General features: G+C 35.1%; 1 protein-coding gene across 2 annotated transcripts in view; it reads right to left on the bottom strand.

Annotated features, from left to right (window-relative positions):
* The window catches only part of Mindy2 (MINDY lysine 48 deubiquitinase 2), an 85,818-nt gene that overhangs the window by 50,040 nt on the left and 19,182 nt on the right, over nt 1-16,596 (bottom strand). For both annotated transcript variants that reach the window (XM_027923013.2, XM_071608315.1), the window contains exon 3: nt 6,951-7,015. In XM_027923013.2, the coding sequence (XP_027778814.2) occupies nt 6,951-7,015 (65 nt within the window). The remainder of the gene's footprint in view (nt 1-6,950; nt 7,016-16,596) is intronic.

Raw genomic sequence — 16,596 nt, 5'->3', positions numbered from 1 at the left:
TAATGCCCGTTGTCTGATGAATGGATAAAGAAAAAGTGATATATACATACAGTGGAATATTATTCAGCATTAAAAAAAGATGAAAAATTCTGTCAAATGCTACAACATGGCTGAACCTTGAGGACATTATGAGGAATGAAATAAGCCAGTCACAAAAGTACAAATACCTTATAACTCCATTTAAATGGGGTATCTACAGTAATAAAAAAAATCATAAAAACGAGTAAAATGGTGGTTTCCAGGGACTTGAGGGGATGAGAATGGAGAATTGTTGTTGTTCAATGAGTATAAAATTTCAGTTTCACAAGATGAAAAAGATCCTTTACACAATGCTGAGTATAACTGACATTATTAAACTGTATAATTAAAAATGACCAAAAGGATAAATTTCATAATATAAATTTTTGAAATTTTTGTTTTTTTAATAAGCTATTAAGTCATGAAAAGTCATGGAAGAAACAAATTATTTTACTAAGTGAAAAAAGTCAATCTGCAAATATTACAAATGGTATGATTTCAAATGACACTCTGGAAATGGCAAGTCTACAGATAGTAAAAATCAGTGGTTGTGAGGGATTTTAGGGAGAGAAAGGGATAAATAGGCAAAGCACAGAAGATTTTTAGGATAGTGAAAATATTCTGTATGATATCATAATGGTGAACACATGTCATCATACATTTCTCAAAACACAAAGAATGTATAGTTCCAAAAGTGAATACAACTATGCCATGAACTTTGGGTGACAATGGTGCATTAATGATATAACAAATGTACAACTCTGATGGGATGCTGATAGTGGGGGACGCTGTACATGAGGTATATGGAAGTACAGGAGGTACATGGAAATTCCCTACTCTTTCCCCACAATTTTGCAGTGAATGCCTTGAATCTAAAGGAAAACAGGAAGGCTTCTTAAAAAATGATAGTTAAATAGAAACTAAAGTGAAAGTCTTGGGAAGCCCTTGGAAAAGACCATTCTAGACAAAGTGGACAGTGCACAAATTCTGATGCAGAAATGAATTTATTACAGCATAGGAGTCCAATAATGCTAGATTAAAATAAATGAGATGAAAAGTTGTAGAGATGAAGTCTGAGAGCCAGGCAGAAAGTGGATCAGAGACTTACTGCCCAAATTAAGGGGTCATTCTGTCCACAGTTCTCAGTAAATGTGATCATGTAAGTCAGTAATTAAGACAATTTTAAAACATTTTTTCTAAACATTTTAATAAAATAAATATGAATATCTGTATGGAGAACATATTTGATAGAAAAAAAATTTAAAAATATATAAAATTTAATAAACTTTTACAGAATCTCTACAGCTTATCAGACAGTATGCTAGAAGACATAAAAGTAGTAGTATTTAAGTAGATATAAAATAGGACTACTGGAGGGGCTTATAGTAGAAAGGATAAATATGAAATAAACCTTTCTTATATTAAAAGTAGGGCTGGGTGTGGTGGCACACACCTCTAATCCTAGCAATTTGGGAGGCTGAAGCAGAAGAGTCATGAGTTCAAAGCCAGCCTCAGCAACTTATTAATGGGACCTAAGCAACTTAATAAGACCTTGTCTCAAAAAATAAAAAAGGGTTGGGGATGTATCTCAGTGGTTAAGCACCCTTGGGTTCAATTCCTGGTGCCAAACAACAACAACAACAACAAATTAGGGAGCATCTCTGGAATTTAAAGAAGGCAAATTTTAGGTCATAAAATTAATGTTCTGGTTTTACCAAATAACTTATTAAATCCCATTTTAAGAAACTGTACAGACTGCAAATAAATTAGTAAAATGTTTTAAATGTATAAATGACACATTTTTATAAATAGGATAACACTGTTTTTACAGTGGATAACACTTTATCTTCACAGTACCCTAAAACAATATATTTTCTCAGTCTTCCCAAAAGTTAACTCTTAAAAACATTCAGTTCACATTTTTCCCTTAAGTGTTGTAAAACCTTTTCTAAAGCCACAACAATTATGAATCTGAAAAAAATGTAAACATTATTGAGCAAGCTAAGGATTGTAATTCTACCACCAAATTTTTCTTCTATTTTTGTTAAATTCTTGGCTGCTAATCACCCACCTTCCTTTGGGGACATTATAATTTCTTTACTTTTACTTTTCTCTCTCTCTCTCTCTCTCTCTCTCTCTTTTTTTCCTTGTGGCAGTAGGGATTCAACCCAGGGGTGGTCTATCACTGAGCTACATCCCCATCCCTTTTTATTTTTTATTTTTGAGATAAGGTCTTTCTAAATTGTCCAGGCTGTCCTCACCTGTCTCAGCTTCCTAAGTAGCTGGAATTAAAGGCAGGTGCCACCATGCCTGGTAGGGGATAGTGTAATTTCTCATGGTTCCTGAGCTCATGCTTATATCTTCATATACTTGCTATGTTTATTATGGTTATTTAGTATTAAAATAACTGAATAGTATTTGATAGTACTATTTGATAGTTTTATTATCTTTATAGAGATTTATAAAACTGATACAAAATAAATGTATAAACAAAGGATTAAGAGGGATAAATCTTTTGTCACCTGGTTCCTAATTCCACAATGATAATTAATATTATAAAATATAAATTTGAGGGATGATTGCTTACATCATAAAAAAAATTACTACTGGATCCTTTAAGATAGTGGTTAAACTGTTTCTTAGAACTCTTCCCCAAGGTATGTCTAAAATGAGGAAATATTTTAAATTTAAGAAAAAGTTGGCCCTAATCTCCATCTCGTGGGGTCGGGCTCCAAATTCCTTAATAGGACACCTATAGCACAAGAGTTAAAATCAAGAATCAACAAATGAGAAAAACTAAAAAGTTTTTTCTCAGCAAGAGAAATAATAAGTGAGGTAAATAGGGAGCCTACATCCTGGGAACAAATTTTTACCCCTCACACTTCAGATAGAACACTAATCTCTAGGATATACAAAGAACTCAAAAAGTTAAACAACAAAAAAACAAATAACCCAATCGACAAATGGACCAAGGACCTGAACAGAGACTTCTCAGAAGAGGATATACAATCAATTAACAAATACACGAAAAAATGCTCACCATTGCTAGCAATCAGAGAAATGCAAATTAAGACTACTCTAAGATACCATCTCACTCCAATAAGAATCGCAGCCATTATGAAGTTAAACAACAATAAGTGCTGGCAAGGATGCGGGGGGGGGGGGGGGGGGCGGGGGGGGGGGGGAGGTACACTCATACATTGCTGGTGGGGCTGCAAATTGGTGCAGCCAATTTGGAGGGCAGTATGAAAATTCCTTGGAAAGCTGGGAATGGAACCACCATTTGACCCAGCTATTCCCCTTCTTGGACTATACCCAAAAGACTTAAAAAGAGCATACTACAGGGACACAGCTACATCAATGTTCATAGCAGCACAATTCACAATAGCTAGAATGTGGAACCAACCTAGATGCCCTTCAATAGATGAATGGATAAAAAAAAATGTGGCATTTATACACAATGGAATATTACTCAGCACTAAAAAATAACAAAATCATAGCATTTGCAGGGAAATGGATGGCATTAGAGCAGATTATGCTAAGTGAAGTTAGCCAAGCCCTAAAAAACAAATGCTGAATGTCTTCTCTGATATAAGGGAGGTGACTCAAAACAGAGTAGGGAGGAAGAGCATGAGAAGATTACCACTAAACAGGGAAGAGAGGTGGGAGGGAATGGGAGGGAGAAGGGGAATTGCAGGGAAGATGGAAGGAGACCCTCATCGTTATACAATATACATATATGATGGTGTGATGGGGAAGGAAAAAGAGAGAGAGAGAAATGTGTCACAGTAGATTAGGTAGAGAGAAGTGATGGGAGGGGAGGGGAGGGCAGGGGAGGGGGGGATAGGGAGGGCAGCAGAATACAACAGACACTAGTATTGCTGTATGTATATATGTGGCTGTATAACCAACGTGATCCTGCAATTTGTACACGTGGAAAAATGAGAATTCACACCCCATTTGAATCAAATGTATGATATGTCAAGATCATTGTATTGTCTTGAGCAACTAATAAAAAATAAAAATTTAAAAAAAGTCTTTGCAGTTATTTAAAAATTTGTTGACATGCATATCATGTTTTCTTGTACTATGATGGTGTTTAACATTAAATTAAACTGAAAAAACATGTTGTTTATTTACATCTTCTAGTAAAAAGTTAAAACTTGGGAAGATGGCAGCTCTGCATTGGCTTTTCTAAAATTAAGGTTTGACCATATCTGCTCATATAAAATTACAAAAAAAGAACACTATTACCTCATGCCTGTAGAACATTAAACACTAGTTTAGATTCAGCATATCAGCTTGGTTCATACTATTCTCAAAACTAATAGTAGTGTAATAATAACCTCATAAATACTTTTAGTGCTTATTTTAAGTGAAGAGTACTTTTGGCCTGATAGTTTTAGGAAATGCAAGCAATTGTTAAATATTGTTTCTCTCAACTACGAGACAAAACTTCCAACCACTCTTTAAGAGTCTAAATCATTGCAATGAAAGTGTATCCTGAGACTGACTGCAAGATGAACTTAAACAAAATGCTAATATCATTCGAAAACATCTGTTAATCATTTCTCAAGAATGTGAAACAGAAGTAAAATGAATTCAGAGGTTGACAGAAAACTGCAATCATCATTCATAATTTCTAATTTTAAATCTGTCATTAATTGAAAAGCCTGATTTCAATAAGAAATTATATAAATTTGATAAATCAATTATATAAATTAAACCTTATAATCTTATACTCATAAAGTATCATTTACTGGTTTTATATATTAGGGGCTTATATAAATAATATTTCATTTGAGCTGGGTGGACTGCACACACCTATAATCACAGCAACTTGGGAGATTGAGGTAGGAGGATCACAAGTTCAAGGCCAGCTTCAGAAACTTAGGCCCTAAGCAACTTAGCAAGATCCTGTCTGAAAATTAATAAATAAAAAGGGGATGGGGTGGTAGCTCAGTGGTAGAGCGCTTGCCTACGACATGGGAGGCACTGGGTTCAATTCCTTAGCACCACATGAAAAGATAAATAAATGAAATAAAGTTATTTCTTTAAAAAAAGAAAGCTTTTGGGGCTGGAGCTGTGGCTGAGTGGTAGAGCGCTTGCCTATCATGTGAGAGGCCCTGGGTTCGATCCTCAGCACCACATAAAAATAAGTAAATAAAATAAAGGCATTGTGTCCAACTACACCTAAAAAATAAATATTTAATAAAAGAAAGAAGGGCTGGGGTTGTGGCTCAGTGGTAGAGCGCTCACCTAGCATGTTCAAGGCCCTGGGTTCGATCCTCAGCACCACATAAAAATAAACAAAAATGAATTTAAAAAAAAAATAATAATAATAATAATAAAAGAAAGAAAGAAAGAAAGCTTAAAAAAATTTAAAAAACATAAAAAGGGCTGGGGATATAGTTCAGTGGTAAAGCACCCCTGAGATCAACCCCTGTATTAAAAAAAAAAAAAAAAAAGATTTCACTTGACAAATGGTTTCTATTCCTAAAAATGTTTGGAAATCATTGCTTTAAACTACAAATTATTCCAAAAAGTTTTTTGGTGGGGTCAGTGCTGAGGACTGAACTTAGGGCTTCAATGAGCTAATTCCACAGCTCTCTCCTAACAAAATTCAAATTACTTGGCATACAAATTTATTTGGCTTTAGATATAGATTTCCTATCTTGGATAACAATGAAATTCAAGATGTTGACTTTTCAATTCTATTAGGACAAAATTATCTGAACATTAAAATCCAAAAAATTTTGCAATACTGAAATAGATTTTGCTTTCTTTTTAACTAATGAAAGTATATTTAAAAATATACTTTTAAAGTGAGTAAACAGGGGGGCAGGAGGGGTGGCTCAGTGGTAGCACACTTCCCTGGCATGTGTGAGGCACTGGGTTCAATTCTCAGCAGCGCATATAAATAAATAAAGTAAAGGTCTATAAACAAACAAACAAAAAAAAAAAGTGAGTAAGCAGGGTTGGGGTTGTAGCTCAGTGGTGGAGCACTTGCCCTGCACATGTGAGGCCCTGGGTTTGATCCTCAGCCCCACATAAAAATAAACAAATAAAATAAAGGTATTTTGTCCATCTACAACTAAAACAAAAAATATTTTTTAAAAAGTGATTAAGAAGGTTCTAGTAATGTTTATTTCTTCCCTGGTTGAGACTTCCTCCCACTAAATGAAGCAATTTTTTCCTCATTCTCTTTCCAAGTAAAGAGGAATACTGAAGAAAACAAAGTCTGCTTGCTTTCTTCCAGCTCTAATGATTTTGAACCTAGTAAAGAACAGGATCTCTAAAGAACATAACAAGAAATGTGGACATACTGAAACTACAAAGCAGCAAAATGTGTCCTAATGACATACCAGAAACATTACTTGCTCAACTTTCTCCTAAACAAAACTTGGGTATAGTTAAGTGGTACAGTGCCTGCCTAGAATACTTGGGAGGCCCTGGGTTTGATTCTCAGCACTGAAAAAAGAAAAGAAAAAAAGAAAGAACAGAAAAATAAAAACATAATTGAAAAATAAATATAAGCAAGGGAAATGACACATATATGTGAAAGTCAGTTTTTCAAAATATTACCAGGTTATTATTCCCCTCTCATCTAGTATTGACATGTCATCCTCTATAGCATATGTATTCACAGAAACCAGGAATCTTAAGTATGGCCTATGGGCCAAATCTGACTGTGCACTAAGGGTTCTTACATATTTAAAGGGTAAGGAAAAAAGAAAACAAAGAATATGCGACAGACACTGACCATATTTGGCCTGCAAAATTTTACTATTAAATATTTACTATAAAAACCTAAAATTTTTACTATTTAGTCTTTTATAGAAAAGACTGCAAGTCACTGCTAGAGAAAACAATGAATATATTCATAACATAAAAATTAAATATCTTAATATAATAAAAGTCACATTTATTACCTGTTCATAATTTAAACGTTGAATTTCTGAAATTTCTTTTGGCTTCGAATCAAGCATGTAATCTCCTGTAAAAACAAAATTGTGAAATTGCCTTTTTAAATGTTAATTTTTTTGTTTATAAAATTAAGCTTTCAATTATAAATTTTTAAACACTGGATCAATAGAGGATATAAATGTTGAACCCTCAATTCTATACAGAGAAAAGCAATAACTGTTTGCTATCCTCAGATTTTTTTTTCAATGTACTTAAAAACACCATTAAATTTTTCTTATCTCCCATTTTATAATACATTTGAGTTTCTTTATATATTACTACTCCCAAACATTGTAACAACTTCTATTGCTATCAATCAAATATTCCTCTAATTATTTCATTAACAGTGGGTGTTATAAGTATGTTAAATATCCAAAACTCAGAAAAACCAAAATTTTTTTGCATTAAAAAATGGATATTTAAAAATATGTATTTTAATTTGGTCTCACTCCTTACCCCACTACACATCCTCATGAACTGGAGACTGACCCCAGGGGAAATTTATCACAGAGCATTATCTCCAACCAGTTTTATTGTTTATTTTGAAAGGCTCTCACTAAATTGCTTATAGCCTCATTAAACTGCTGAGGCCTTATATTTGTGATCCTCCTGCTTCAGCCTCCCAGGTTGCTGAGATTACAGGTGCACAACAAAAAATATTATTTTTAAATTTTTTGATTGTCTGGGGAATTGAACTCAGGAGCGCCCTACTTACTACTAAGTCATATCTCCAGCCCTTTTTAAAAATTTGAGGTATGGTCTCACTAAGTTGATGAGGCTGGGCCTTGAACTTGATCCTCCTGCCTCAGCTTCCTGAGTTGCTGGTATTATAGGCATGAGCACTTGCCCAGCACTTGTCTCTTTTTAATGTTTAAATTTTTCATTTACCTTATTTGTTTTGAAAGAAACATTGAGATATTGAACTAGTTCTAACCCAACCTCCCAAACTGCTAACAAGCTAATAAAATTGCTTTAATATAACCTTTATTTTTCTAAGTCAAAATAAACTTTTAAAGACTTCATCAAGTATTGTGTTAAACTTTCCAACTCTGATCACAAAAGAATTCCTATGAACATTAAAATATTATTTGTGTGTTTTCAATTAGAACTTTAAGATAGTAAAGTCTAACCAACAATGATTTCATTCTGCATATGTAGAAGGACTCCAAAAGCATTAAATTAATTGGTTGATGGACATGTATAAGTAAGTCAATTTACAAAAAATGTTTTTGAGTCTTTACACAGCACATTATGTGTATTGCTTTTTGGCAATGCTGGAAATAAAGCCCCATGCAGGGCTTTCATGAATGTCAGGCAAATATTCTACCACTGAGCTACATCCCCAACTTCATGTTGAGTTTTGTTTTGTTTTTTTAATTTATTTTATTTAAAATTTTTTTTGTAGTTGTAGATGAATAATACTTTTACTTTATTTACTTATTTTTATAAGGTGCTGAGGATCAAACCTAGTGCTTCACACGTGCCAGGCATGCACTCTACCACTGAACCACAACCACCCCATGTTGAGGTTTTGACAGATTTAATTGAAGGGGCTGTGGTTGTAACACAGTGGTAGAGCTCTTGTCTAGCATGTGTAAGGCATTGGGTTTGATCCTCAGCACCACATAAATAAAATAAAGGTTAAAAAAACTTTAAAAGAAAAAGATTTAATTGAAAATATGCTTTATTTTGAGCATATGCTATATCTTATTTATTCAAATAACTGGAACAAAAATGTTATATTTGAATCCTATATTTCATTTGGATTCAATGTTTATTTTGATAAGAGACTGCATGTTCTCCTGAATATCACCATAGTAGGGCCAGGATTCAGGGCATTATATAAAATAGCATGAAATAATCCTGGAAATGTTACCATAGACTAAAGTTTAGGTGCAAAGAGAATGATTACTGGGAAAGACTCAGATAAGTAACTCTTTTTTTCCAGAGGCCAAAGTTTCTAGTGGATAAAAGAAGAGCCTAGTTAAGGAAAACAACCTCTAAGATGGGCCTCAATGATCTCCAACCTCCTGATATTCTACCACTATTTTTTCCTCCCACTAGGCTGGGGATCATAGAACCCAAGGCCTTGTACATGCAATACAAGTACTCTACTGATGAGTTATATTTTCCAGCTTCTTTGTATAATCCTCTTTCCCTGAGCATAGAATGAATTTACTAACTCAATTCTAATAAATAAAATGACAGAAGAGGGCTGGGGCTGTAGCTCAATGGTAGAGTGCTTGCCTAGCATGTGTGGGGCACTGGATTTGATCCTCAGCACCACATAAAAAATAAAATGAAGGTATTGTGTCCATCTACAATTAAAAAATATATTTTTAAAAAATGGCAGAAGAAATGAGTTGTTTCATTAAAAATTAGAATATAAAATATTGTAGCTTTTGTAGTTCTGTTCTTTCACCTGAGAAGGAACAGCTGCCATGAGCTGCTCCTATGGCAAGGACCTGGGGACATTTTTAGTCAATAGCCAGGAAAGAACTAAGGACCTCAGTCCAACAACCCATGGGGAACTATATCTTGTCAACAACTGTGTAAATGATTAGAAGACGATTCTCCTAAGCTGTACCTTCATTTGAACCTGCAGCCCTGGTCAACACCTTGACTGGAACTCCCTGCTATACCCTGAATTAGGGCAACCTAGCTAAACCTAACCCAAATTCCTGATCTACAGGTTTTGTGAGATAAATACATGTTTACTGATTGAAGTCACTAAAATGTTGGAGTGATATGTTATATAGCATTATATAACTAACACATAATAAGAGAACCAGATATATTTTTAAGAGACAATTGTGTATATGTAGATGTATATACACATGCATGTGCTAGGGATCAAACACAGAGTCTTGTGCATGCTACACATACATTATCACTGAGTTACATAACCAGCCCCTAAAATCATATTTTTAAAAGACTGAGTGTGAGGCTGGGCGTGGTGACCCATGCCTATAATCCCAGCTGCTGGGAGGCAGAGGCAAGAGGATCACAAGTTCAAAGCCAGCCTCCGCAATTTATCGAGGCACTAAGTAATTCAGTGAGACCCTGTCTCTAAATAAAATACAAAACTGGGCTGGGGATGTGGCTCAGTAGTTGAGTGCCCCTGAGTTCAATTCCCAGTACCATTAAAAAAAAAAAAAAGATTGAGTTTGAGTTTCTAAAGAAGTATCTTCAGAAAGTATCAATTGTAGATATATAAAAAATCTCTTAAGAGAGCTATTTTTTGCCTGCACGGCCGTAATCCCAGCAGCTCAGGAGGCTGAAGCAGGAGGACTGCAAGTTCAAAGCAAGCCTCAGCAACTTAGTGAGACCAGAAGCAACTTAGCAAGACTCTGTCTCTAAATAAAATATAAAAAGGGGTGGGGATGTGGCTCAGTGGTTAAGCATCTCTGAGTTCAATTCCAGTACCCCCCCCCAAAAAAAGAGTGCTATTTTCTTTAACTGATCTAACCTTTGTTATCTATATTTGGTCAACAATACTATTTTGATCACAAAGTATTTCTTGAAAGTTTACTATGTTTAGTGAGGGGTTAGAATAAATGTTAGGATGTAAATGTTGCTGTTTAAAAAAAATAATTTTGTTAGGCAAAAACCTTATAAGATATACAGAATAAGATAATGACAAAGTATAATATAAAATGTAATAAATGCTTAAATACCAAGTGATTTTGAAAAGAGATTGATCAAGTCTGTCAACTTCAGAAATCCTGTGAAGGGAGAAGTCTAAACTGAATTCAGCAAAATGGGGAGAACTTGGAAAGGCAGTAGAAGAAAAAAGCATGTTTTGAGGGAAAAGGAACGATAGAGAAGCTAAATAAGAGGGCTCGAGATATAGCTCAGTGGCAGAGTACTTGAATAGCCTGAGCAAGGCCCTTGTTCAATCCCCAGCAATAAGGGGGAAAAAAAAAAAAAAGCACAAATAAGAAAGATCATTTCGGGGAGGGGGTTGGGAGGAGCTGGGGTTGTGGCTCAGTGGTAGAGCACTCACCTAGCACGTGTGAGGCACTGGGTTTGATTCTCAGCACCACATAAAAATAAATGAATAAAATAAAGGTATTTGTCCAACTACAACTAAAAAATATTTTTAAAAAAGAAAGAAAGATCATTTCATATGAGTAACTTATAAAACTAATCCACAAGATTTATGTTGCAAAGTAGTGGGAAATCCAGTTGCATGAATAAATCAATGAGATTATAGGAAATCATAAATAATGTGCTGATAAATGTGGCTCCTTTAAAAAAAATCATAGGGATCTTTATGTTTTTGCTTTGGTTTGTTTTGTTTGCATTGCTGGGGATCAAAGCCAGGGCCTCACACATGCTAGCAAGTTCTTGTCTTTAGCACTGAGTTATATCCCTAGCTCTTTCTGACTTTAAATAGAGTGAAGAATAAAATTGATGCTTTAGGAAGAGTATGATGATATGGAGGCTAACTTTGAGGGCAGAAAATGATAGTTTGCAGTAAATCAGATGGTGAAGTATTAATATATAGAAAAGGGAGTTTCAAAGAAAGGAGTCATTGCTACTAATGGGATATTCCAGAAAAACAGAAGCCAAGGAACAAAACCGTGACAGTTACATTAGGCAAAAAAAAGAAAATGGGAGAATGAGTTTGGCAGCAATTAGTTTATCCCAAATGAACATTTGGAAAAGAAGTGATCTCGTCAATTCTAGGAAAATTAAAATGCTTTAACACTGACCACTTTTATAGCATATTTATATTCAAATGATAAAATTAAAAAGATAAATTTGGGGGTACTAGGGATTCAGTATAGGGGCACTTAACCTCTGAACCACATCCCCAACCCTTTTTAAATTTTTTTTAAATTTTGAGACAGGGTCTTGCTTAGTTGCTTAGGGCCTCAATAAGTTGCTGAAGCTGGCTTTGAACCTGCAATCCTCCTGACTCAGCCTCCTGAGCCCCTGCAATTACTGCTGTGTGCCACAGTGCTCAGCAAAAGATAAATTTTTTAAAGTCAGAGAATGCCACTATCCCAACAACTGTTTTCCCCAGCACTTCCCTCCTCCCCCTCCTCCACCTTCCCCTTGCTCCCTCTGCTCTATAGAACTTTCTGCAATTTATTTAGTTGTTTGTTTTTTTTAAATTAGTGTCTTGTGGGTATGCTTGATGTTGGGATCCACTGTGGTATATTCATGTATGTACGTATAGAAGTTCATCAAATTCATTCCACTGTTCTTCCCTTTTCCTGTCCCTTCTTCCTCCCCCTTAATCTCCTTCATCTACTCTACTGATCTTTCCTTTATTTTGATGAAATTCCCCCTTTAAAAAAATATTTATTTTTTAGTTGTAGGTGGACACAGTATCTTTATTTCATTTTTATGTAGTGCTGAGGATGGAACCCAGTACCCCACATGCGCTAGGCGAGCACTCTAACACTGAGCCACAACTCAAGTCCCGAAATTCTCCCTTCCCCCTGTTTTATTTTGGATTAGCTTCCACATTGAGAGAAAACATTTGATCTTTGATTTTTTTTGAGACTGGCTTATTTCACTTAGCAAGATAATCTCCCTTGGCAAATGTCATAATTTAATTCTTCTTTATGGCTGAATAATACTCCATGGTGTATATATATCACATTTTCTTTATCCATTCATCTGTTGAAGGGCACCTAGATTGGTTCCATAGCTTGGCTATTGTGAATTGTACTGCCATAAACACTTATGTGGCTGCATCACTGCAGTATGCTGATTTTAAGACCTTTGGGTGGAGGATGGGAAAGGCAGCGGAGCACAACAGACACTAGTATGGCAATATGTAAATCAACGGATGTGTAACTGATGTGATTCTGCAATCTGTGTATGGGGTGAAGGTGGGAGTTCATAACCCACTTGAATCAAAGTGTGGAATATGATATGTCAAGAAATTTGTAATGTTTTGAACAACCAACAATAAAAAATTAAAAAAAAAAAAAAGACCTTTGGGTATAACCAAGGAGTGGGATAACTCGGTCAAGTGGTGATTCCATTCCTTTTTTTTTTTTTTTGTGGTGCTCAGGATTAAACCCAGGGCCTTGTGCATGGGAGGAAAGCATTCCACCAACTGAGCTACATCCCCAGCCCTCCATTTCTAGTTTTCTGAGTAATGCCCATACTGCTTTTCAGAGTGGTTGCACTTTTTGCAGTCCCACCAACAATGTAGGAGTGTACCTTTCCCCCCACCTCCTCACCAACATTTGATATTATTTGTATTCTTGATAGTTGCCATTCTGACTGGAGTAAAATGAATTTTTTAAAATTTTATTTATTCTGTTTAGATATACATGACAGTAGAGTGTATTCTGACATATTATACATACATGGAGTATGATTTAGGATCCCATTCTTGTGGCTGTACAAGATGCGAAGTTTCCAGTTGTGTATTCATATATGAACAAAGGAAAGTTGTGGCCAATTCATTCTAATATCTTTCCTATTTCCAGGCCCCTCCCTTCCCTTCATTCCCCTTTGTCTAATCCAATGAACTTCTTCTATTCTCTAGTCCCCTCCCCTTATTGTGGGTTAGCATCCACATATCAGAGAGAACATTCACCCTTCGATTTTGGGGGTATTGGCTTGTTTCACTTAGCATGATATTCTCCAGTTCCATTCATTTACTGGCAAATGCCATAATTTCATTCTTCTTTATGGTTAAGTAATATACCATTGTGTACATTTTCTTTATCCATTCATCTGTTGAAGGGCATCTAGGTTGGTTCCATAATTTGGCTATTGTGAATTGTGCTGCCATAAACATTGATGTGGCTGTGTCAATACAGTATGCTGATTTTAAGTCCTTTGAGTATATACAGAGGAGTGAGATAACTGGGTGAAATGGTGGTTCCATTTTTTTTGAGGAATCTCCATAATGCTTTCTATAGCAGTGATTGCACCAATTTGCAGCCCCACCAGCAATGTATTAGTGAACCGTTTCCCCCATATCCTCCCAATATTTATTGTTATTTGATTTCTTGATAAATGCCACTCTGGAGTGAAATGGAATCTCAGTGTAGCTTTAATTTGCATTTCTCTAATTGCTAGAGATGTTGAACGTTTTTTTTCATATATTTCTTCTTCTGTGAAGTGCCTGTTCAGTTCCTTTGCCCATTTATTGATTGGGTTATTTGATTTTTTTGTGTTTTTTGATTTCTTTATATATCCTGGAGATTAATACTCTATCTGGGGTGCAGGTGGCAATGATTTTCTTCCATTCTGTAGGCTTTGTGTTCTTAATTGTTCTTTTGTGGTGAACAAGATTTCCAGTTTGATTCCATCCCATTTATTGATTCTTGATTTTACTTCTTGCGCTTTAGGAGTCTTGTTGAGGAAACTTAGTTCTAAACCGACATAATTGAGAGTTGGGCCTACATTTTCTTCCAGTAGGTGCAGGGTCTCTGGTCTAATACCTAGGTCTTTGATCCACTTTTGAGTTTTGTGCAAGGTGAGAAGTAGAGGTTAAATTTCATTCTGCTACATATTGATTTCCAGTTTTCTCAGCACCATTTGTTGAAGAGGATATCTTTTCTCCAATGTATGTTTTGGGTGCCTTGTTCTAATATGAGATAACTGTATTTATGTGTCTTCTATTCTGTACCTTTGGCCTTCATGTCTGTTTTGGTGCCAATAACATGCCGTTTTTATTACCATAGCTCTGTAGTATAATTTAAAGTCTGGTATTGTGATGCCTCTTGCTTCACTTTTCTCACTAAGGATTGCTTTGTTCTGGTTCTCTTATTTTTCCAAATGAATTGCTTGACTGCCTTTTCTATTTCTATATAGAATGACATTGAAATTTTAATAGGAATTGCATATTAAATCTTTATAGCACTTTTGGTAGTATGGCCATTTTGGCAATAATAATTCTGCCTATCTATAAGCACAGATTTTTCCATCTTCTAAGGTCTTCTTCAATTTCTTTATTGCTCTATAGTTTTCATTGTAGAGGTCTTTCACCTCTTTTGTTTGATTGAGTCTCACATTGTTGTTATTTTTGAGGCTATTGTGAATGGGATAAATTCCCTAATTTCTCTTTCAGCTGATTCATCATTGGTGTATTGAAACACAATTGATTTATGGTTGTTAATTTTATATCCTGCTACTTTGCTAAATTCTTTTATGAGTTCTAGGAGTTTTCTGGTTGAGGTTTTAGGGTCTTCTAAATATAGAATCATGTCTTTGGCAAACAGGGATAGCTTGAGCTCTTCTTTTCCTATTTGTATTCCTTTAATTTATTTCTTTTGCCTAATTGCTCTGGCTAGAGTTTCTGTGTTAAATAAAAGTGATGAAAGAGGGCATCCTTGTCTTGTTTCAGTTTTTTAGAGAGAATGCTTTTAATTTTTCTCCATTTAGAATGATGTTGGCCTTGGGATTAACATTTAGAGTTCTTACAATGTTGAGGTATGTTCCTACTATCCCTAGTTTTTCTAGTGTGGAGTGAGATGAAATTTCAATGTAGTTTTGATTTGCATTTCCCTAATTACTAGAGATGTTGAACATTTTTTCATGTACTTTTTGACCATTTGTATTTCTTCTTTTGAGAAGTGTTTGTTTAGTTCTTTTGCCCATTTATTGATTGGGTTATTTGTTTTGTTTTTTAGTGTTAAGTTTTTTGAGTTCTTGGTATATTCTGAATATTAATGCCCTATTTGCACCAATTTCATTCTTTTATGCTATCAGTACTTGTGTATATGACTCTGTTTATGGGATTTTGCTATATCCTTTCAAACTATCTGTATTATTACACATTCTATGTCTATGTATGAAGGTCTAAATTTTTCACTTTTCTACAGTAAGGTTTTCATTCCATATGCTTAACAAAGCTACCAGTGACATCCTTGTGGCTAAACCAGTGGTCAGTTTACATTATTCATCCCTCTTGACCTATTAGCAGCATTTGAGATTTACCTAATCTCTCACTCTTCCTTGAAACACTTTTTCATTTGGAGTTTAGGAAATCTCAATTTCCTATTTTTCTCCTTCTTGGCTAATCACTGGCATGCCCTGGATTCAGTCCACTAATCTTTTCCCTTCTCTATCTACATTCATTCCCTTTAGGAACTCACCCAATCTCCCGTTTATATATCTTATCTTAAAATATATAATTTACAGATTAGACCTGTACTATCTAATACAGTAGCCAAGAGCACCATGTTTCTATACAAATTAAATTACCTAAAATTAAAGATTCAGGGGTTAAGGGTATAACTCAGTGGTAGAGTACCTGCCTGACACAAGCAATGTCCTGGGTTTGATACCTAGCACTGCAAAAAAAAAAAAGAACCAAAAATCCATTCCTCAGTCACATTAACTACATTTGTGTGTGTGTGTGTGTATGTGTGGTACTGAATATTGAATATGAGAGTGTTCTACCACTGAGTGTACCATAGTAAGCTATGAACACAAGACCTTTTTATTTTGTATTTTGAGACAGAGTTACTCTAAGTTGCCAAGGCTTGCCTCAGACTTGTTATTGTCCTGCCTTAGCCACCAGAGTTGCTGGGATTATAGGCATGGGCCACTGTGCCCAGCACATCAAATACATTTTTAAGAGTTCAAGGGCTATGTGTGGGCTAGTGGGTACAAACTAGAAAGCATATA

The sequence above is a fragment of the Marmota flaviventris genome, chromosome 2, assembly GCF_047511675.1.
Source record: "Marmota flaviventris isolate mMarFla1 chromosome 2, mMarFla1.hap1, whole genome shotgun sequence".
Classification (NCBI taxonomy): Eukaryota; Metazoa; Chordata; class Mammalia; order Rodentia; family Sciuridae; genus Marmota; species Marmota flaviventris.
Note: the sequence above shows the minus strand (reverse complement) of the source record. Positions and strands in the feature narration are given on the sequence as shown.